Source organism: Neolamprologus brichardi, chromosome 22 (genome assembly GCF_056152115.1).
Source record: "Neolamprologus brichardi isolate AB-2024 chromosome 22, ASM5615211v1, whole genome shotgun sequence".
In the NCBI taxonomy this organism is placed as follows: domain Eukaryota; kingdom Metazoa; phylum Chordata; class Actinopteri; order Cichliformes; family Cichlidae; genus Neolamprologus; species Neolamprologus brichardi.
Genome location: NC_142124.1, coordinates 21488325 through 21509858, shown reverse-complemented (window position 1 = coordinate 21509858; position 21534 = coordinate 21488325). Strand labels below are relative to the sequence as shown.

Sequence of the window (21534 nt, the reverse complement as noted above, 5' to 3'; positions counted from 1 at the left end):
AGAACAAAGCATCAAAATGCATTTAGACAAGCTGACTTTATTCATAAAGATCTTTGCAGCACCACTTAAACCATTCTCACATGAAAAGGCCTGCGTCGGACACGTGACATACATACACAGGTTTGTCTTGTGATGACTGGACATGTGCGTTTCTTTCCTTTTTATTTTTTTTTTAAAAAGCCTGATTACAACACGCATAATGACTGAAATAAACAAGCGGTGGTGACGAAGCCCCGTGAAGACGCACATAAACGACATTCAGTCATGAGGGCTAACAGACTGTGACTGTAAAACATGAAAGTATGTAACAAGTCTAACCCCGTGTCCGGCAGCCAGTTTAGCCAAAAACGAGGTTCATTATCTCCTAAGCCCAGCTTCGTACGGCCGACCTAAGATCAAGAAAGTGCACGCCAGGAAGTAAAACATCATTGGTCCTGTCTTCTTTTAAATATGAGGGAGGTAACGATAAGGGGAGGCGGGTTCACGACGTAATTCACAGGTATCGCCACAATTTATATTTCTTTTCATTTATGTACAGTACATTCAGAATAAAGCCTTATTTAGTGCAGATACATGAAAATGTAGTGCTGTTTTCTTTTGTGTTTAAACCATCTCATACGTACAATATTTCATCTCCACCACACAGTTCTTCACTTTTTATGTACACACACAGGCGACTCTTTTAAGATGTCACATATTCATATTCACTTTGCATTTATGCTCTTATCTCTCGCGTCTTGCGAAGCGTCATACTCTGAGGACAAATAAAGGACGACTCACTGCCTTGGATGATTTCTCACTTGGTGTATGCATGTTCGGAGAAGTTAAAAGAACAGGGACGTTTAGGATGCTTTCCCTCGGAGTCCCAGTTCAGCTTTGTGGCTGTGAATTGTTTTGGAACACAAAATATATATATTTGTGCATTTAATCCCTTGGAGGAGAAAGATGCTAGAAAAGCAAAGGATTGTGGCACTATTCCTGAATGTTAATGATTGTATGTTAACGTGAAAGCTGCTAAATAACTTGGGAGGACTAGCCGCCTAAGTACAAACTCTGCTTCCTTTCAGAAGTAGACTACATTCTCTTAAACGTTCCAAACAAAAAGGAAAAAAAGAAAAGAAAGAAAACCCAGAAAAATCACAACAAAAGTGCAAATGATTGTATGTTAACAAGATAAATCAACCAAACCCGAGTCAAAATCAACTAATAGCAACACATATTTACCCATACAGTATGCCGGAACCCCCTCCCCTTCATTCGATTTGCTCAAAGTTGAGGACGTGGCCGTCAAAGTGCGTGAGGACGTGCCGCTCGAAGAGCTGCTGCTGACAGTTGAGCGGGAACTGCTCGGAGCAGACGGGGCACACCTTCCAGTGGCTCTCGACGTGCTGCTCGAAGCTGCGCTGCTCAAAGTGTGGCGGGAAGATCACCTCGCACAGCGGGCAGCGCTTGTGAACGTCACTACTGCGGAAGGGGATGAGGGGAAAATGGATGGGGTCAGGGGTTGGTGGAAGGGGCGATGGATAGACGAGAGACAAAAAATTGAAAAAGAAATGTGAGTTTCCGTGTGGATCATTGTAATGGAGTAGGCCTCTTTTGCTCCACAGACCAGATTATGACTAATAATGAAAGCCAGAGACGTGTGCCTCTTGAAAAGCAGCTGTTGAGTCACTTGCAATAAGCAACTGTGTTACCCCCCCTGCAGGGTAATTATTGGCTCTGTGCGCTACTCTTCCCGTAAGAGCAGACACAGATAAATTAATTCTGTCTTCATGTGATCCTCGATGTTCATAAGGAAGAAATCTCTGACTGTGTCATTTAGCAGGTTATGTCATATATACCGGGGTTCAAAATGAAGAGGTCTTACTTGGAGCAGTTTAAGTTGTGGAGAGAAAATGAATCAATGGCTACTTTGATACAAATCTTTTTTTTCCAAGGCAAAAACTCCCAACAAAGCAGCTGTCTATGCTGATGCTCTTGTGCGTTATTTTGTTACCTTCTTTATGTGTCGTGTCTTCTAGGACACCTTGTGTTGAAAATGAATGTCATACCTGGAGTCAAAGCAGAAGCTGCTCCTGGTTTCACTGCGTCTGTTGGGCTGATGATCACAGGACTGTTGAGCCCCATCTCCCACCTTTGTCACACACACACAAAGAAAAAGAAAATTTCCACTATTTGCTCACAGATCTGAATGCTTTAATGAACACCACCTCTAAAGACAATTACAGGAAGAAAGGAGTGCGACTAAAGTAAGTGAAGCGTGTGTTTGTAAACTATGTGTACCTACGTTTCTATTACGTGGCAGTAAACAAGGATGCCCCATTATCCGACAGTCTCTAACTCATCTTCTGCCTGTCCTTATGCAAAACCTCCTCTAATTACTCTCCCCCAGCTCTGGTTATCTTTATCTCTCTTGAGCTCTGAAGGAGTGACATTAATTAGAGCTTTATGCAAATGAGTTCAAAGCACCGTCTTTTAAGGCCAAGCTGCATTTCCCTTCGTTTAGCGTGGGAGAAATCCTCCAGAGAATAAGAAAGGTGAAGTAAACGCGGGATTATCGTGGCAACAACAAAAAGCCGGTGTAGGAGAGCAACGGCTGGGATCGTGTCACAGTGATTTAAAATATCCCTCCAAAGTTATGTAGAGAGGTCAATTAATGCTGCCAATCATGGTTTTGAATTTATTCAGAAACACAATGCATTATTTATATATAACAACACTACATACACTAAATATAAAATTTCAGCCAACAATGGGTTTTTCAGTTTTGAGCTAGATACACCACTACTCACATTTTGTGGCTCCTCTGGTGGATGCTCGAGGGTCTCGGGGGGACTTGTGCTGCGGGACGGTTGGATGCAGACCACCTCTCGATCCCAGCCTGGTGCTCCCGGACCCGGGCTAGACGGTGAGATCGGAGGTGCGCAGGGAGGAGTGCAGGATGGAGCCTCAGGTGGGGGACGGGACACGTGCTCAGGGGAAAGTGCAACATCCTCCCGATCTAAAAAGATTAACACATTAAAGCAGCAGGGGAGCAGCAGGGACACAGAGTGCGAGTAAATCATTTCAGTTTCTGACCCGACCTCTTGTGGTGTCGGTGGAGTAAGGATTGCCGTACTGGAGCTCAGCGGGCCTCTGCGGCACCAGCGGCGGAGGGGAGGGATGCTGGGGGTAGGGCAGAGGGTAGCGCAGCACCATTGGCTGCCGGACCTCAGCACCCTGAACAGCAACCTCCTGCTCCCTCTGCCTGGACATGTAACGCTGCAACTGCTACAGAAGAGATGCGACAGAGCTTTACACTTCACGGCCACACCTCATTTAAAAAGTCCTGGATATCCTCCTGATGCTATAAGCGCAGAACCACAGTCAGTCTCAGTTTTATAAGTCATCAGTTAACATTTCAGCAGAACCTTTCTCACAGTTGGTGAGTGCTTTCATCTTAAGAGTTAAGTTTCCCATCTACATTGTTTCTGCCCTTTGTGATTATATCTGAAGCAAGCGCATTAGTACCCTACTCATTACTGTAATGGGTGTCAGACTCTGGCTCCCTCTGCTCTGGCTTTGCTGATAGAAGCACTCACCCTCTCCCTTTTTTTGTAACTCCTTCCTTACTCTCCCTATTCCTCCCTGATCTCCTCTCTTTATGACTTCATTAGTGCGCTGCTATCAGGTTTAACATTTAAACCAGGGTTGGGAAGGTGAAACAGACACGTTGTGTGGCATTTGCACCATCTAATGGCACTGTACCAGTGGGCGAAAGAAGCAAGTATAGATGTATTAATTAGAGGAGAGTGGGGAGTGTTGAGTAAGGAAGAAAAAGCTATGGAAATGGTTCATACACCTCCTATAATTGAAAGCAATGATACTGGTCTGGGCTTCAGCTCAGTCTACATTGTCTAAGTATGTGAATTTGATTGTAAGTAAGAGCTATGTTGAGGCTAAAGTTTTATAACCTTAAGTTGAGGTCATTGTTGAAATATGCACAGTTTTACCTGCAATAAATAGATTCATTTATGCACAACTTGTGCCTGCTTAGAAATCAGAGTATGCAAAAGTTTCTACAGTGCTCGGGCACTATGTGTGGAGAGAGTGCATTAACATTTTCACTGTTTTTAGACCGATTTCCATGGTGACAGTTGATTTTTCTCCTCTTTTGTCACAAATTTAAAACAAAAAGCATTTTTTTAGTTTAGTGACACAAAGGATACAAATACAAAAACAATATCTAACCATAAAGTTGTCTAGCCCATTAACATAACATACATAACATAACATAACATAACATAACATAACATAACATAACAACTAGTTTAATTCAGGCCTATATGGCCACAATTTATGTGCAGACAAGTGGAAAACCTGAATGAAAGTGCTGAGTTGCTGTTAAAGCAACAATGTTGCATTGAAATTCATTTAGAGAACACTGGTGGTGGCATCTTTACCTCCTGTAACTGCTCTTTGTCTCTGAGAGCCTGGGCAAGGTTGCGTTTCAGTTCGGTGACCTCGCTGGCTCTCTCTGCCATTTGGACCTAGTGAAATAGATAAAGACAATCAACTCACAGCACAGCATTTTTTTTTCATTTGACGTACAGACCTGTAAGATGGGCTCAAGAATCCCTTTATCAACAGCTCCACTCATGTTCAACTGTATTATCTTAAACTCATTTAAAACCAGGATTTGCCTACACTTTACTCTTACCAATTATTTTCAGATTAGCAATTTCATCCTCAACGTTTAGCTGTGGCTCAATTTAATAACAGCTCGTTTAATCTATTATGTGTTGATAGCATTTGTTTTTGTTTAGTTGTAACAATTTTATCAGTTTTTCTAAAACTTTTATTTTTATTCTAACTGCCAATCTGTATGGTTAGCCAATAATTTTAATTGGCAACCATAGTTTTTAACTAATAAACTTCAACTTTTTTCCCCTTAGTTGCAGAATACCGCTGAACGGCTGTACAGCTCAGGAGTATTTTCATCACGCCACCGGGCGGGGGTAGCATGGACACCCAAGTTTGTGAACATGATGACTTAAGAACGATGCAATATAGGATTTTCAAATTCATACCATAGGTGCATCTACTGAAAATCTCAGACCAGTTTGAACGATTTTGATCTTGACCTCAAAGTCAGGATCAGAGGTCAAGTTTTTTGAAAATGCTGTCTAGGCGTTAACTTGAGGCCGATGTGGCCTAGGATTTTTTAAAATTGATACCATAGGTGCTCTTATCTAGTATTAGGCTATGGAATAGCATTGGTGGCCACCAGTATTTTTATTCATACAATTCATACAGCTTTTAGTTGATAATAACCTCTTTACTTGTTGCTTTTATTTTGTGCCAACTTGAGAAGACCAAAATCAGCCTTCATACAACCAGGTAAGTGAAAATATTTGGTTTTAATTTCACCTGGTGCAGCCTCAGATGTGTGGGTCTTGCTATAAAACACATAACATAACATAAAGCTGAAGCGGACCAGGGGATCGTAGTAAATCTCTTAGCCTCTAACAGAACTGACCCTGTGGGATAGTTTACATGGCCCGTTGCCCGTCTTCTCTAATTTCACCCCATTTCAAAGGTTCCAGATTCCCTCCCTTCCCATGGTTTCTCTTTCTGCTTCATGTCCATCTGTCTATCCCAATTTTTTCTCTCTTAAATTTTGTTCGCTTCTTTTGCTTCCCCCACTTGTTCTCTTTCATCTCCTTTTGTCCTCTCTCGCGTTTTCCTTCTATCATAAATTTACGGCACGGCATTAGAAGGTTAAGTTCAGGTGAAGGGAGTCCGCAGCAATGTAGTACTATGCACCCCCCCACACACTTCATCCTATTCCTCTCCCTCTCTTCTTCCTCTGGGTGGCTGATGTAAACAGCCGTAAAGCATGCCGCTCTGCGGCTGCCTCGCTTGTCAGTCTCCGGGGCCATTAAGAGCAGCTTGGGACCCGGGGTGCTCGCCCCAGACAGGAGACTCTATCAAAGTTGAGGGAGAGCCGTATTTACAGCGCCGATAAACACACACTCACTCATGGAGATTAAATGCTATTTGGTACTTTAGTGGAGGTTCACATTCAAAATGCAAGGTCTCTACTGAATCACGCACACATACCACACATGCTGGCTCACCCATTGGAAGGTGAGGTCCATACTGTAAGTAGTAGGGCAGTTAGACATTTGTTGTTCTTCAGGCTTTGTGGTTCAGCAAATTCCATTTGAATGACTGGGTATTACATTAAAGTGTTTATGCATGGCACAGCAGACCGTGGTACAACAATGTTTTTCAGGCAGCTGTGTTTTATTTTAATGGTAGATTGTGCATAAAAGAGCATTAAACGGAATTTGACAATGAAAGCAGCACAGAGGGAGCCATGCATGTTAAGTGAAGATTAAAAAAAAGAAAGAAAGAAAAAAATCTACCAATAGAAGAGGTACAAATCCCCACGATATGATATTATCACAATACTTCACGCATGATATGATATTATTGCAATTTTTAACAATTTGTTATACACTGATTATAGATATATAACATACAGGAGTGTCCAGGGAGCCAGGGAAGTCTATACAGAGCGCTGCACTGGAACTGCACTATGTGGCGGTATACAGCTAGTCTTCAAGGTGCTGGAACATGAAGGCAAGTCTAGCAGGTAAAACTGCAACCACTCCTTTGTTGATGCTAAAAATATGAATAAACTCAGTTTCTGTAATTTGTATGAATTTATTAAAATTGTATAGTGAAATCTGTATATTGTGAATATACTGCAAATTATGTCCTCAAAGTTGTACTTTGTCAGTATTTATTTTAACCAGTATATCTCATTTCTGTTACTTTTTGCTGTGGAATGAGACCCAACACCCTCACAATCACATTCTTTCTGAGCTTTACTTAATCTTAAGGTTATGTCTTTGTGTCTTACTCTGAATCGCTCCTCCTCATCAGCCAGCCGTTGTTTGAGTGTCTCGTTGATTGCGCACTGCTCCCTCCATTTCTCCTCCATCATTGCCAGCTCCTCTTCCACTGAACGAGTCTGCTCCTTCTCTGCCTCTTCCATGCACCTCTCCTCTACCTCCAGCAGCCCCTGCTCCTCGGCACCGTCCCTCAGCTCCTCCATATTCAGGGCCCCTTCCACCTCACTGTTTTCCTCAGCGCCCAGCCTCTCGTTCTCCACCTCCACCCAGCTCGCCATCCTCAGGCTCTCTTCCGGCAGGCTCTCCTTCCTCTCCTCTTTTTCATTCTCTTTGTCTTTTTCATTATCATCCATTTGTTTAACTTGACTTTCAACCTTCACCTCAGCTTTCTCTTCTAGTGTATTCAGTGTCTTCTGCTCCTCCTTCTCTGTGCACACTTGTGTATCAGCATTTGTGACTTCCTTGTTGCTGACGTCTGGAGTGATTGTCATCTCAACAGCTTCTTGTAGGACTGCAGCAGCTATATTTCCTGTAAAAACACAAAGTTACAATTAAACCTATTTAAGTGTAAAGAGCTTTACACAGAGAAATATGAGCTGAAGGCATTAACCATAATACAGCTCCTTGGCACTGGGTGGAAAACAGTGGGTCTTTCACTGAAACCCTGTGGAGAAATCTGCAGCAGCACAAGTACAGAGTGGAGTTTTTATGAATGAACTTATTGCAGCCTGGCAGAAGTGATCCAGAGGTGCACAAGGACACGAGAAAGAGACTGCCAAAATAAAAATTAGATGTTTGATTTCAGTCAAGTACGGAGGTGGAAACATTATGTTTTGTGGCTATTTTTCTGCTAAAGACACAGGATGACTTTCCGCCTTGAGGGGCCATAGATGGGTCCATAGATCTGGACAAGAACCTTCTTCCCTCAGCTAGAACACTGAAGCTGGATCTTGGATGGGTCTTCCAGAATTACAATGACCAAAAACATACCAATAATGCTTATCTCACTCAATGATATGCAAATCAGTTTATCAATCTGTCCATTCTGTTCTGCTTATCTTTATCAAGGAGCCTATCCCAGCTACCACAGGGGGAGAGGCGAGTACGACCTGGACAGGTCGCCAATCTGACGCAGGTCTAACACAGATAGACATACAATGATGCACACTTACATTCACAACTATGGCAAAATAAAATCACAGATTAACCAAACCCCACTAATTGTATGTCTTTGGACTACGGGAAAAAGCCCAAGTACCCAAAAAGAATCCACACAAACATGTGGCGAACATGCAAACACCACACAGAAAAGCCAGATGGTGGAGTCGAACTGTAAGGCAACAGTGCTTTAGCAAATGACGTGGTTCTGATGAATTCATCAAGCCATGACCTCCAGCTTACAATGGGGCAGTTTTTAGCTGAATGTGAAGTGGCTGGGTTAAGAATTAGTGCCTCCAAGTGTGAGGCTGTGGTTCTCAGCTGAAAAAGGGTAGAGTGCCCACTCCAGGTTGGGAATGATTTGTTGTCTCAAGTGGAGGAGTTTAGGTATCCTGGGGTCTTGTTCACCAGTTAGGGGAGAGTGACATGTGGATTGGTGCGATATAAGCAGTGATACGAATGCCAAACTGGTCTGTTGTGGTAAAGAGAAAGCCGAGTATGAAAATGAAGCTGTCGATTTACTGATTGATCTTGTTCCTACTCTCACCTATGGTCGTGAGAAACTGAGATTGTGAATACAGGTCCGCAGAGATAAGGTAAGGAACTCAGTCATTCACTCAGAATGACTGAGCTGCTACTCTTCCACATTGAAAGGAGGCAGTTGAAGTGGTCAACCAGAAATGCTAGAGAAATTACATCTCTTGACTGGAGAAGGAGGCTGGGGAGAAGGAGGTCTTGGCGTCTTTGCTGTCTCCCCAACCTAGACCTGGATAAATGGCAGAAAATGGACAGATGGAATATGCCCTTTATCTGAATGTATGTACCTCCTGTTGGTGACTCTGGACTAGGGGTCAGTGGCTCCAGTGTTGTCTCAGTAGATGCATTTCTCTTTGGCTCCTGCAAAGATATACACATCAATGAAATGCAATTTTGCTGGTTTAGGCACATATGGAACTGAACAAAATGTTTCTTTTCAGCCTGATGAGCATTGCTAAAAATTACTCACCCCTTGGGACTCCGCTGTGTTCAGTTTGGCCACCTGTCTGCGGAGGCGCTGACACTCCCGGTACTTCTCCTTATAGTGCTCAGCAGCCATGTGCAGACGCAGCTTCAGCTCCTCCACTTCCCTCTGCAGCTCAGCCTCTGCCTCTGACACCACAATCATGCTGGGTGTCATGTCCCCATTGGTCCCAACACCCTGAACACACAGTGTTAAAAAATGATTAAATAAAAACAAACCAAAAAAAGTATTTGCGAATTTATTTAACTCCATTATAATATAACAAATATTTGAGACTCAGAACAACTGAGTTCTACAAAGCAGGAGCTTTGTAATCTAACACAGTTCAAACTGTTCAGCAAGAAATTATAAACAAACAAAAAAGGCTCAACTCCAAAATCTTCTTTGAACTGTGTTCTTTGTTAAAATGGTAAACAGCTCAAATTTCTCTTGCTTAAATCGGTTGTCCTGAGCTCTCATATAAAAATCATCCATCTAAATAAAACTGAAAAGTGTGAAAATTCCTTTCCATGTTTAACTAAATTTCCCTAAACTTCTTTTCCCTAAACACAGGGACAGATATTAAGGAAGTCGACCACTGACCACTTCCTTCTGTGCAGTGCTCCTCATGCGGTCAAGCTGGCTCTCCATGCGTTGGCACTCTGCCTGGGCATCAGCTAAACTGGCACGGAGCTTGTCGGCCTCTAAGCGGGCGCGGTAAAGCTCGGTCATCGTGTGGTCGCGAGTACTGGCTGAGTCACGCAGCTCCGAGGCTAGCAGAGAGGCCTGCTGCCGGGATGCCTGGAGCTGCTCCTCAGCCTGACGGAGCTGCTCACGTACACGGGCCAGCTCTGCCTAAAGACAGAAAGAAGAAATTTAAATATAGTGCAACTGAGTTTACTAAAGCTATACCATCAAAATGCTAACCCTGCGATTAGTGGACACTTTTGTTTACATTTTGAGTACTATTTTAGTGTTGCCAGCAATAATATGCACAAGCACTTTTACTTTGTCAGCTTTGTGTGCCAGCAGCTCTTTCTCCAGGCTGTCTCTCTGTGCAACGCAGGCCCTGAGCCTCTCCAGCTCCTCTTGGAACTGAGCGATGGTCACCTCCCGGTTCAGCTCCACCGCCTTTAGCATCTGAAGCTCTGCGCTCAGCTTAGTGTTCTCCAGTTCTGTGCTGCGCAGGTGGGCCTACACATATGGCGAAACAGTTAAACAGAATGGGTCAAGTAGGAACGCAGACAAAAACACACCCTCGGCTGCTACAAAAAAAAAAAAAAAGTCAGTCAGTCTTTCCTGTAAAACACTTCTTCACCTTATAAAGATCTCGCTCATCCTTCTCATTCTTCAGCTGGCTCTCCAGACTGTCTCTCTCTGCTGTCAGCTTCTTTAAGCGATCACGCAGACTGAAAGACATATTGAAAAACAACTTCTTTAGTGCTTTCTTGTGTCTCATATTCTAAATCTAAAGTTTTTCTTACAAAAAGCTATTTAGTGATTAAGTGGACACCTTAAACATGGCTATACTGATGGGTATAATCTGTGTGTGTATAAGGCCAGAAAATATCAAATGAGAGCCATCAGATGCCAGTGAAATATGTTAAAGCCAGGCTGACATATTCCTGTGCAGCATCTGGCACAATTTTGTAGGCGTGTTTAAACCTGGGAAGTAAACATGCATGCAAAACTATTCTACACATATTCCACATCTGTGAGGCTGATGTTAAGCTCGCTTAGATTTATGCAAACAGTCTGTCTTCAAATGGATGACTGATGGTTACATGTTGCCATTCTTCACTCACCAATCCAGCTCTGTCTCCTTTTGCAGGCCCCTCTGAGTGACTCCCAGCAGGTCCTCCTCTAGCTGGCGTACCCGGTCCGTAGCCTCTGTCAGCCTCCGCCTTACCTCCTCCCTCTCTTCTGACAGGCCCTGTGAAGAACGCAGCAGCTCCTGCGGGCCAGAGAGGTAGCTGTACATCAGCCTGACAGCCACTACAGTCAATCTCAGTAGCTGAAGAGCTCTATTATAGCCCTGCCAAACCCATTCACTATATTTCAAATACTACTGTCTCTATATATTTCTTATCATTTGTACAGCAAAAATATATATATTTTTTTAAATCAAAAGTTGTGGTCAGAAGCTTAAACACACACAAAACACTCCTCTTGGCCATAAACATCATGGTAATTATGGACTTTTTGTGATTTTCTTTAACTGTCCAGGATCTTTAAGGACTTTAAAAACAAGAATTGGGTGTAAAAGTTTTCATTTATTTTGGATTTTCCCCAATACTTCTCTCAAACATGTCAAAAGTATACATACAAGCTCAAATATATACATACATTCACTTAAATCTTTTGTGAAGTGGTACTGAAGGTTCTGCATCATCTTGACAACAAATTGTAGCTTCAGTTCGCCATAAAAAGCATTTATTTGACAGCACTTATTGGACTGATCGTTAGTTAGAACAATGGGAAAGTCCAAGGAACTCAGTGAAGAGAGGGAAGTCTAAATTTACACAAGTTGGGAGGGTCTTTGGGAGACATTTGCAAAGAACTACAGATTTCAAGATCATCAGCTCAAACAACTGTATGTAACTCAGCTGTGTCTTTACCAAGGTTTGGAACTATCACCCTCAGATGAGAGGAATTTTGTTAGGATGTTCAGGATCAACCCAGGAAACACAAATCACCACTGTCCACAGTGAAGCAAGTTTTACATTAGCATAGACTTAGAGGGTGCTGACCAAGAAAGAATCCTCTGCTCCAAAACTGACACCTTCAAACTTGACTGAAATTTGTTGCTGCCCACATGGACTAATGTCACATAATGCCTTCATCGTCTCATGTGACTTTTATGCTCACACAAAACAAAGATAGACAAGATAGATTACTGGAGGAATAAAGATGAGGCTTTCAAACCTAAGAATGCTGTACCAACTGTCAAGCATGGTAGTGGTAACATCATGCTCGGTTGCTGGTTTCCTGCCAGTCATACTGGTACACTGCATAGAATGGATGGTATAATGAAAGAGGAGTACCTTCAAGTTCTTCAACTTGGACACATGGGTGTTGCAATGGAACAATGATCTCAAACACACATCAAAACTGGTTTTGGATTGTATTAAATTTATGGAATAGCCTCCCACAAGTCCTGATCTCAATCCCACTGAAAACTCTTGGACTATGCTTAAATGCCAGATCCGTGCCAGGAAGCCAGCCGAATTAAATGAAACTTTTCCAGGAAGAGTGGTCAAATATTAATCTGAATTATGCCAGAAAAAAAGTCTGATGGAGATATTATTTGTTAAGGGACATTTAACCAAATATTAAAAGTTTTTTTAGTCTGTGCAACTTGTGTATCCAATTCTTGTTTGTCATTAAAGATCTAAACTATGCAACCATGCCATCCTGTAAAAAGTTGAAAGAAATCATTAAAAGCCCCAAATTAACATTGCATTTGTGCCCACGATGACTGTATGTAAACTTCTGACCACAATTGTACTTAATTATTTATTACTGTTCTCGACCTCTACGGCATATTTCTAGTGCAGCTGTAACATGTGAATTCCCCTCTAGGGGTTCAATAAAGCCTTATCTCATCACTCATAAATAACTGGTTACAAGTTATGACTCATTAAGTCTTTTGTTGGACACAAAGCACAGAATAACTATATAGATTCCAAAAAAATGTTCAGTAGCATTCTGTAGTGGAAGTACAAAACAATTTACTGCTATCAAACAACACATGATATCAGTTTTGTTTTCTCCGTGTGGTGTGCCTGCAGAGGAAATACCTTGTTTGAACTTGCTGCGAATTAGCAGTGAACGACATTAAATCATGCATAGTTAATATTGGTCGTGACAGGACAACATACCTGTGCACACACCCTTACTTTATTTTGTAGTATGAGCCCTTAACACACCCATTCTCTTTCACACACTAGGAAAGACAGACACACAGCTACACAGTCAAGGACATACAAGAGACAGACAGAGTGCACATGCACACTCCAACGCATACTCAGGCCCGTCTCCCTCTGGGCTTGGCTCTGCATAGATTACTGTATGATTTTTACGGCTGGCGTTTGGGAAGCACTTTAGCAGTGCGTAAAGACCTTATAAAAAGTATAGTCGTAAAATTAGCAGCCACAAAATATGTACTTATGTTTTCACGTTAAGAAACTCAAAGGATATTTTCATCAGAGAGCCACGAGCTAACGTACCTACTGTAAATGTTTTACAAATGACACACACACCCCTATACACACAGGTCGTATATCTGCAGATGGACATGCCTGTTGAATGAAAAGCAGCATGGTAATAACAGAGCGTGTGTGTGTAATTTATGGCGATTTTGTCCTTCATAAAAAAAAAAAAAAAAGAAAGAAAAAAGGGGGAAAAAAAGGAGCAACAGACTAACTCAAAGCAGCCTGTGGACTTACACCAGGAAGCTGCACTAGGGGGCGATAAGAGACTGGCTTCAAGCTCAGAAAAACCTGGCAACTTTCTGGGTTTCACTTCTCTCTGCCAACTACCCTCTCCTACTTTTATTGAGCTAGCTTGAGGTGACTGTTTTTGGGCATGTGTGCCAAGCTACTGCTTATCAAATGAGAATCTCATAAAATGCTAAAATGTGACTCATCCTGGTGAGTGAGTGAGTGAAGAAGGTGTGAGGGACATAGCGGATGAACTGGGTGTAGAGGTTTACCGTTTTTTATTTTTTTACTTTATTCATTTTGACAGATTTTTCTAAACGTATCATTTTAACTTGGATTAAAAATTTATTTCCTCGTCATGCCAATTAAGAAACTCTGAGGGAGAGAGAAAAAAAAGCGAGAGGGAAGAAAATAAGACAGTGAGAAAGCAGTGGCCACTGCATCGCGTGACTGAGTGGTGTTTGTCCCTCAGGCTGGGCAGGGCTCTTTTTTCAGACAGGCGGTTTTGCGGACTACCCTCCTCTCATTCCACACACAGACTAAAAGGGTTTGCAAGCGGGTGGCATAATGAGTGCGTTTGTGTGTGTGTGTGCATGCATGCTTGTGCATGTGTAAATGCACATTAAAGGGGCCCTGTTGTGTAGAAACTGAATGTGAATGTGACAGCGTAAGGGGACGGGGGGGACGGGGGTTTGTGCAGGCGCATGCACGTGGGTGTGTGTGTGCGTTTGACGTCATGTTTGTTCACTCTGTGGTTGCGATGGCATCGTCCCTGACGCCAGATGCCCAAGAAAAACTGTGTCCCAATTCCGTTCTGGCCCACTGAGTCAGGTCGTTAAAGAGGGAGAAAAAGAGACACACACACAAACACATGCACAAACACACACACACACTGAGCAGCTTTTTGTGTGTCTGTCAAACATGGAAACAGATTATACATAAATTTAGCCCTTTGAAGTTTTCAGACCTATGATCACTGGTGAGGAACTGGCTCCAAGCCTGTGTCCATCTACACACTCACCTGTACACACCCATACACTAAATACAACTACACACACACACCAAAACTGTCTTAACTCTCTTCAGTCTCAAGGTTGCATATATACCTTTACCGTCTTTATTTATTTTATCCATGTACGGACATTTGAACTCTATTGAGTATTCCCAAATATTTTTGCTACTACGGGGCTTAGGGCGAGTGAAGACTTCGGATTTTTTAAATACCATTCTAAATAAAACTTCTGACTTTTAAACTGAAGACAGAATGAGCTCTGTTACTTAACATTAGGAATATTAATTGCTTGGTTTGTGGGTTGGCTGAGGTTACCATCGGACATTAAAACAAGTTCATCATTGTTGGCGATGACAACAAGCAGATGAGAGATGTAGGCTACGGGGCTAATCCAACATTGCTGACGTAGGCCTGTCATGCCACAACTGGATAAAAACCTGTGGGCTATTTTAAGGCTGGGAACATTCCAAATTTAACTGCAATTAAAAAAATTTAAAAAAACGAAAAGAAAAAACGAGAAATACCAGTTATTTATTTTTAGATTCATTAATTGGGATGGACACTTATACAGGAGTTTTCTAGTCCTAATTGAGAACTCAAAGTGCTTTTTTACTATGAGCCCCTTTTCACTTACTCACACACACACATTCTGACTTTATTCTAGGCCTAAGCTCCTTGTCTGACATTCATGCACAATGAATGCATCAGCGGACTGCAGGAGCTGGGGATTGCACCACCAACCTTCTGATTAGTGGACGGCCCACTCTACCTCCTGAGCCACAACTGCCCCTACAGGTTTCCCTCCCCCTCCGTGGGATCCTGTACTATTCAAAACTTAGCCCACTCTAACCTGGTTATGTGTCCGCAGCAGGCAGCACGTCTCTCTCTCCTGCTCCCTTTCCCTGGCCAGTCGCTTCTGCTCCTCCTGCAACTGTTGCTTCTCCTCTTGCAGGAGACGCATAGCTTTCAGCAGTTCCCTGCGCTCCTGCTGTGCTTCCTCCACACGCTAACAGGCAGAAGGAGAAGCAGAAAAAAAATCAGATCGACTCAATTTGAAGGGGATTTTTGGTCCCGTTTATCTTCTGGTCTTCTGCAATTTATTACATTTACCTCTCATTTTTTTTAGAGTGCTGATTCTATAGTCAGTTACACTGCAGATCGATGTTTGGTGACTCAAGACCAGAGGGATTAAGAAAACTGGGGAAATAAAGAAATAATAACATTTTGTGCATTCTACCTCTAGCAGGCCCGTTTTGGTGGTGACGACCAGTATGTCGGAGTTGCTGTCATCCTCAGTAACAGTCAGCAGCTCTTCGGTGGGCGTGGCTGACCTGAACTGGAAGGGTGTGCTGGCTCCTCTGATGTCACCAGCGTGAGTGACGTAACAGAACTGGTAAAACTCTCCATCAGATTTAGGAACATAATAACCTGCACAGCAAAGAAATAAGAACGTAATGTTGGCACGTAAGGGGGGCATGTTGTGTCCTTCCTTATAATCGTTCACATATACACATATATCTCCTGAAATAAAAGCTTAAGTGTCAGGTGCAGCACGAAGAACTTAAACTGTGAATCATGCAAAGCTCCTTCTTTATAGACCAAGAATAAAAACACGCAGCTGGAAATTAACATAATGGGTTCTTTTATAGACCAAACCTGCTCAAAACTGTTCTAGACTGCCTATATTTACAATATCACCCCAAATATCCATCCAACTGTTCTGCTTCAAAGCAGAGAAAGAAAAAATCGCCAGCATTGAGAAGACTTATGCAGAGGATTTAGCTAGAAAATACATTACATATGCTGGGTTCGAGCATTCCAAGGTTACACTGGAAACTAACTGAAGCACATTATTCAAGTGTGAGCCCTGGTCCTCTAGGGCAGTAGAGGAATATCCAGAAGCCAACCGGTTTTACTGACTCCTGACACACCGCAGCGTGCTCTCATATTTTCACTGTGTAATGTCTGACCGTTCCAGGCCCAGTAAAACCAGTTTGCAGGCCCTCAACTGTCTGTGTATGTGTGTGTCTGTGTGTGGTTTGAGAGGTGCTCAGGTCCCAGGCCTCAGTTTGCGGTCGTGTTCCCTTATTAAATAAAAGTGCTGGTTTTTATATGCACTGTAAAATGGAGGAGTAACTTTGGAATACCCTGGTTTTGTATAGTGGTTTAAATAGTATGTAAGTGTGCGTGCGTGTGTGCGCTGTACCTTGAAACACCACAGCCCTGTGCACAGTACTTCCTGGTTCATAGTTTTCAGGCATAGGAGACCAAACGAAGGTGTAGTAATCTCTGGCTGTGCTCCAACCCACCTGAGGAGACATTAAAAACAAAAATAAACAAACGATCCCACAGTGTAAAAGTTGTGTGCTGCAGTTCAAATCACGCTGAAGAAGGCCAAATTTTCCAGCAAACATGTGTTAATCGTTAGATCTGATTTGAAAAGATGCTTGATGAAGCATTCTGGAGGACTACATCCAATGTTCAAAGCAAGAATGGAAACATTTAAAACCCCTCATTTCTCCACACACCTCCTCCCCCTTTCACTCCTTCCCCTCAGTTCCTGCCCCTTTTGGACCCACAAAAAAGAGGGCCAGCAAAGGTGTGAGAAAAGGGTGGGAGGGCAAGGGGGGCTCGTCTGCATACAATCGTGGGCTCGTGGGGGCTGCAGAGACTAGCCCACAAAGAAATGGGGGTGAAAAAAGGCGAGGGAAGCGGGAGCGTGGATACAAATAAGGTGAAAATTTTACAGAAAATGAGAAGGGAAATGTAATTCCCTGGATGTCACGTGTTGTTAGAAGACAGATGATGAAAGGTCGTCGTGCCCGTCCCAATTCAGCTCCGTGCATTGTAAATCTGTCACATACAGCCGCGCACGCGCCCCGTCTTGGACACACGTGCACACGCATACCTCGCTGTAACTCGTACTCATAAGTACGCGATGTATTATTGTGACATTACATAACTACGTTTCAGCTGCGGTGAACTCAACTACCTGTGGAAGTGCAGGACGTTTTGTTTTCTTAAAAGACAAAACAAAAAGAGAAAAAAAAAAGAAGAGTTAACCAAAGAATATCACACTTAGATGATCAACAGGCAACACTTGCTGATTTTCTTTTTAATGAGCCAAGTTTTTAAAAAACTATTTCTGTAGGAAAATGTTAAAATAAATGACTTTTAACTGATTAAATCATTAAATGACTTTCAAGTACAAAAAAACAGTCAACAAAAACAAAACACAGAAGCTTCAGGTGACGACAGTAAATCACCCGAGCTACTCAAAACGTTTGTCGGGCTTTCAGATTTGATAATGTTGTTGCACCGAAACGTAATTGCAGTGTGTGCCGTATCAACCACATTACGCTGCGTATAATGCCGCTCCAAACAAATGGTAATTGTCAACGTGAAATCTTGCTGCCAAGAACATTCCTTCCACCCCCAACAGCATCTGAGTGAGAAGCGGGACTGCGATGGGACTCCAGCCAGGTTTGTTCGTGTGGTCATGTGTATTTGCTTAAGAGAGAACAGACATAAATAATTTTGCTAATTGCAGAGTGAAGTTGACTGACACTTGGTTAGGTATGGTGTGGCATTCCAACAGATGAGTGCTGTTATAAAATAATCACAGGCAAAGCAGCTATCAATCATTCATCCAAGGTGTGAGGGAACAGCACGATGACACTTTAATTATACACTCACACAACGGGTTTCTCCCTGCCGACCCAACGAACATGCCACAACCAAAAACCTCCACGGGGCTTTTCAGGGAGATGAATGTGTGTGTGCATTAGTGTGTGTGTGTGTGTGTGTGCACGTGAGTCAAACATCAAACTAAATCAGGCTGTCAGTAGCCAAATAAAACAAATATGTTGAAATGTTTTTCAGTGACGCAAAGAGATAAGAAAGAAAGAAAGCTAAGCAAGCTTGATTGTAATGGGAACTGTTGATCTTCACTGTGTATGTGAGTACTGTTTCAATGCAACACCATCTAGGAGCACATTTGTTATAGCAGGATCCTTATTGTGGGCTATGAATATTGTCGACCACTAGGGGGTGTCTGTACACAACTCAACTGAGCACTGCCTCTCTGAGCCACCTGAGTCATCCTCTTAGCAAGTCAGCTTTGTTACTCGGTCTCTCGGCTTCATTACTCAGTCTCTCTAGCGTTCAACGCCTGTGGATGTCAGAGGTAAGAGGAAGAAAATATTCTCTTTCTGAGTCATCTCTGTGGAACAGCTTTGCCTCCAGGACTCAAACACAGAGTATTCAACAGTGAGTTCAAGACGTTTGAGGAAAAAGTCAAATGTAAACAGTAATTTTTTTAAAAAATAAGCAAGCTTACACTTTCCAAATACCCAGTGAAAACCATGCAGGGGAAGTCTGATACTTCATACCTCTGCCAGAGGCTCTGAGGTCTCTCTCTGTGCCATGTACAAGCTGAGTTTCTAGATCAAAAAGAATATCTAGGACATCAAGGCGTCTTCCTATTTGATATGTATGTAGAGCTGATATTAAATGTACAATTCTGCTCACAATGGTACAAATTCCTGGTACTAATTTCTGGAGCCAGATCTTGACTGACTCCAAAAGTTAATCACCTCTAACTAAGTCCCTTGGAAGTAATCCTTCCAACAGAAACAAACAAACTAAACCCGTCAAACTGAGGAAAAAGGAGGTAAAAATCATTCAAGTGATTTCCAGTGGCCATTACCATTTGTAAAGCCCCTTTAAATGCTAAACTTGATTACCTGACAAAAAGAGAAAAAAAAAAAGAATAATTATTAGCTGAAAGGGTTAAATATTCTTGTAACAGACAGTATACACTGATACTGCAGAGATTTTGCTGCTGTAAAATAACATCTCTATGAACACACACAAAAGACAGACGTATACGTCAAAAGGATTAAAGAAGCGTGGTCTGCTTGCTCCCTGCCATGAAGCTCTAACCATCAAACAGGTTTCATTAGCACGGATTACAATAATTACATTTTCCAATCGACTTTTTTTCCAAATAAACGCGGCGTCTTTATTCCTTTTTAATTGAGCTGGTGGATTTGAAGTCAGTTCTTAAACAACGATAAAATGTTTGTCTTTTGACTTTACGAGACATTAAGCTTCCTCGTTCGCATTTCCTGTTAATTACGTGTGAGATTTGATGGCCCCGATAAAAGGACGGAGCACGGGGGGATGCTGCTTAGCAGGAAGCAGCGAAAAGGATGGAAAGAGATGGTGAGCCAACATGCCAAAAGAGTGTGTGTGTGTTCTTAATAGGAATCAGAATGGTTCATAAAGAGTACCAAATGATTGCCTCGTCCCCCCCTCCAGTGAGACCTACTGTAACCAGCCCACCATGCACACTCTTCCTCCTTCTGCATGTAGAGCAACCACACCAAAGCTTGCGGTGAGGTTTTAGGCATGTAGAGAAGAGCTCAGCCATTAGCGTCAAGGCGGATGTATGTGTTAATGTGCCAAGTACAAACCTATGGCCAATTAATAAAACGCTAACACATAATCCATGTCAAAAAACACTCGTATAATGGGCGGGAAATTGTTTTATTCACTAAGTATGTCTCGGTAACACAAATGATTCCTATTATATAAACGTCTGGTCTTTAACCGATTATGCCTGCCTTTGTCTTTGAAGCGTGGTCTGAGTAATAGCAGCTGTAGTGTGTGTGTGTGTGTGTGTGCGTGTGTGTGTGTGTGTGTGTGTGTGTGTGTGTGTGTGTGCGTGCGTGTTGTACCTTGAAAATGCCCACCCAGTCTTTGGGGTGGGGAGTAATGTAAGGGGTCAGGGTGTAACGACACTCCAAGGGTGCCTGGGGTAGGAAACTCTTTCCCACATTCTGAAAGATAACGTGGGCAAAGTTGGACGTTTCCATCACGCTGACGCTGCTGCCCGGCGATGAATCCACCACCTGGAACGATGACATTGTTTCCTGTTGGTCACTTCATTTGTCTAGAAAAGGGAAAACAGCATAGACAGAAATAAGTATGGAGTGAAAAAGCAAACATTTAACACAAAAACTGTTCCAAAATGATGCAATTTATTAGAATCAAATGATTCCAAGTGTCTCAATTCCTTTATGCTCTGCTGGCATGTTTTTCCTTGACACTTGTACATTGCAAAGCAATGACGTGCCATAAAGCTTCATGCCAGTTAGCTTTTACACTCCTGAGTCACACGCAATCCTTTTGTTGACACTGTGTTCAGACTTTGAGATGATAAAGCAGTTGCACTTACACTAAAGATCTGCGGAGGCCTGACTTTCTCTCCCACTCATAAAAGTGATGACACCATGTTTACCCTTTCTGCACCTGAAACAGGTAAAAGTGTACACAAGTGTATCTCCCACAGAGCGAAGAAGCAAGCAGTCGTGCTGAATGTTTAAATATGCACATCAAACTGGAAAATTCGGTTCTACAACTATAGACTATAGGCTCACTGCTTCTCAACCAAGTGTGCTACACCTCTATAAGAGGAAGTTTATTAACATTTGTTTTTCTATGAAGAGAAATGTGTCTCAAAAAGGTTGCAAAGGCGTACAACATGATCCACAAGCATAAACTGAGCTTTACAAATGTGTGAAATGATTTGTGTTTAACTTTTGAGGACTCAACACACAAATACAAAAGAATTTTAAGCACAAGTAAAATTATTTCACAAATACGTACATCTAAACTGATACTGATCACTTCTACACAATATATTAAGTTTAGCTCAAAAATCCCAAGTTCTGACTTCTAAAAACCTTTCTATGCGTACAAATGTGTAAAACCACACGTAACAGCTCTGTCGCTCCCTTACAAAACTTTAAATGCATGTGAACGAATCGCCTAATACGCATAGACCATGTCGCATGCCCACATTTAAGACAAATTGAATGCTGCCAGCTGCTTTCAAGTGCCAGTGCAAAACTGGGACATCTGGGGACCGGGGGTTTTTTTTTCCAAAAAAAGTCAACATTTCTTTTTCTAAAAAAACAGAGAAAATGTGATTTACCAATTACAGACATTACATAA

At 42.4% G+C, this 21534-nt stretch overlaps 1 protein-coding gene across 1 annotated transcript in view; it reads right to left on the bottom strand.

Annotated features, from left to right (window-relative positions):
* Window positions 1-17: 17 nt before the first annotated feature.
* tax1bp1a (Tax1 (human T-cell leukemia virus type I) binding protein 1a) overlaps window positions 18-21534 on the bottom strand; it is a 25052-nt gene continuing 3535 nt past the window's right edge. The window contains exons 2-17 of the mRNA XM_087835242.1: window positions 20256-20470; window positions 16721-16823; window positions 15752-15942; window positions 15365-15520; window positions 10866-11014; window positions 10379-10469; window positions 10069-10254; window positions 9664-9915; window positions 9067-9258; window positions 8885-8957; window positions 6911-7431; window positions 4443-4529; window positions 3084-3270; window positions 2793-3001; window positions 2052-2134; window positions 18-1464 (exon numbers count right to left, since the gene is read on the bottom strand). Coding sequence (XP_087691368.1) covers window positions 1254-1464; window positions 2052-2134; window positions 2793-3001; window positions 3084-3270; window positions 4443-4529; window positions 6911-7431; window positions 8885-8957; window positions 9067-9258; window positions 9664-9915; window positions 10069-10254; window positions 10379-10469; window positions 10866-11014; window positions 15365-15520; window positions 15752-15942; window positions 16721-16823; window positions 20256-20444 — 2880 coding nt within the window. The 5' untranslated portion in view covers window positions 20445-20470 and the 3' untranslated portion in view covers window positions 18-1253. The remainder of the gene's footprint in view (window positions 1465-2051; window positions 2135-2792; window positions 3002-3083; window positions 3271-4442; window positions 4530-6910; window positions 7432-8884; window positions 8958-9066; window positions 9259-9663; window positions 9916-10068; window positions 10255-10378; window positions 10470-10865; window positions 11015-15364; window positions 15521-15751; window positions 15943-16720; window positions 16824-20255; window positions 20471-21534) is intronic.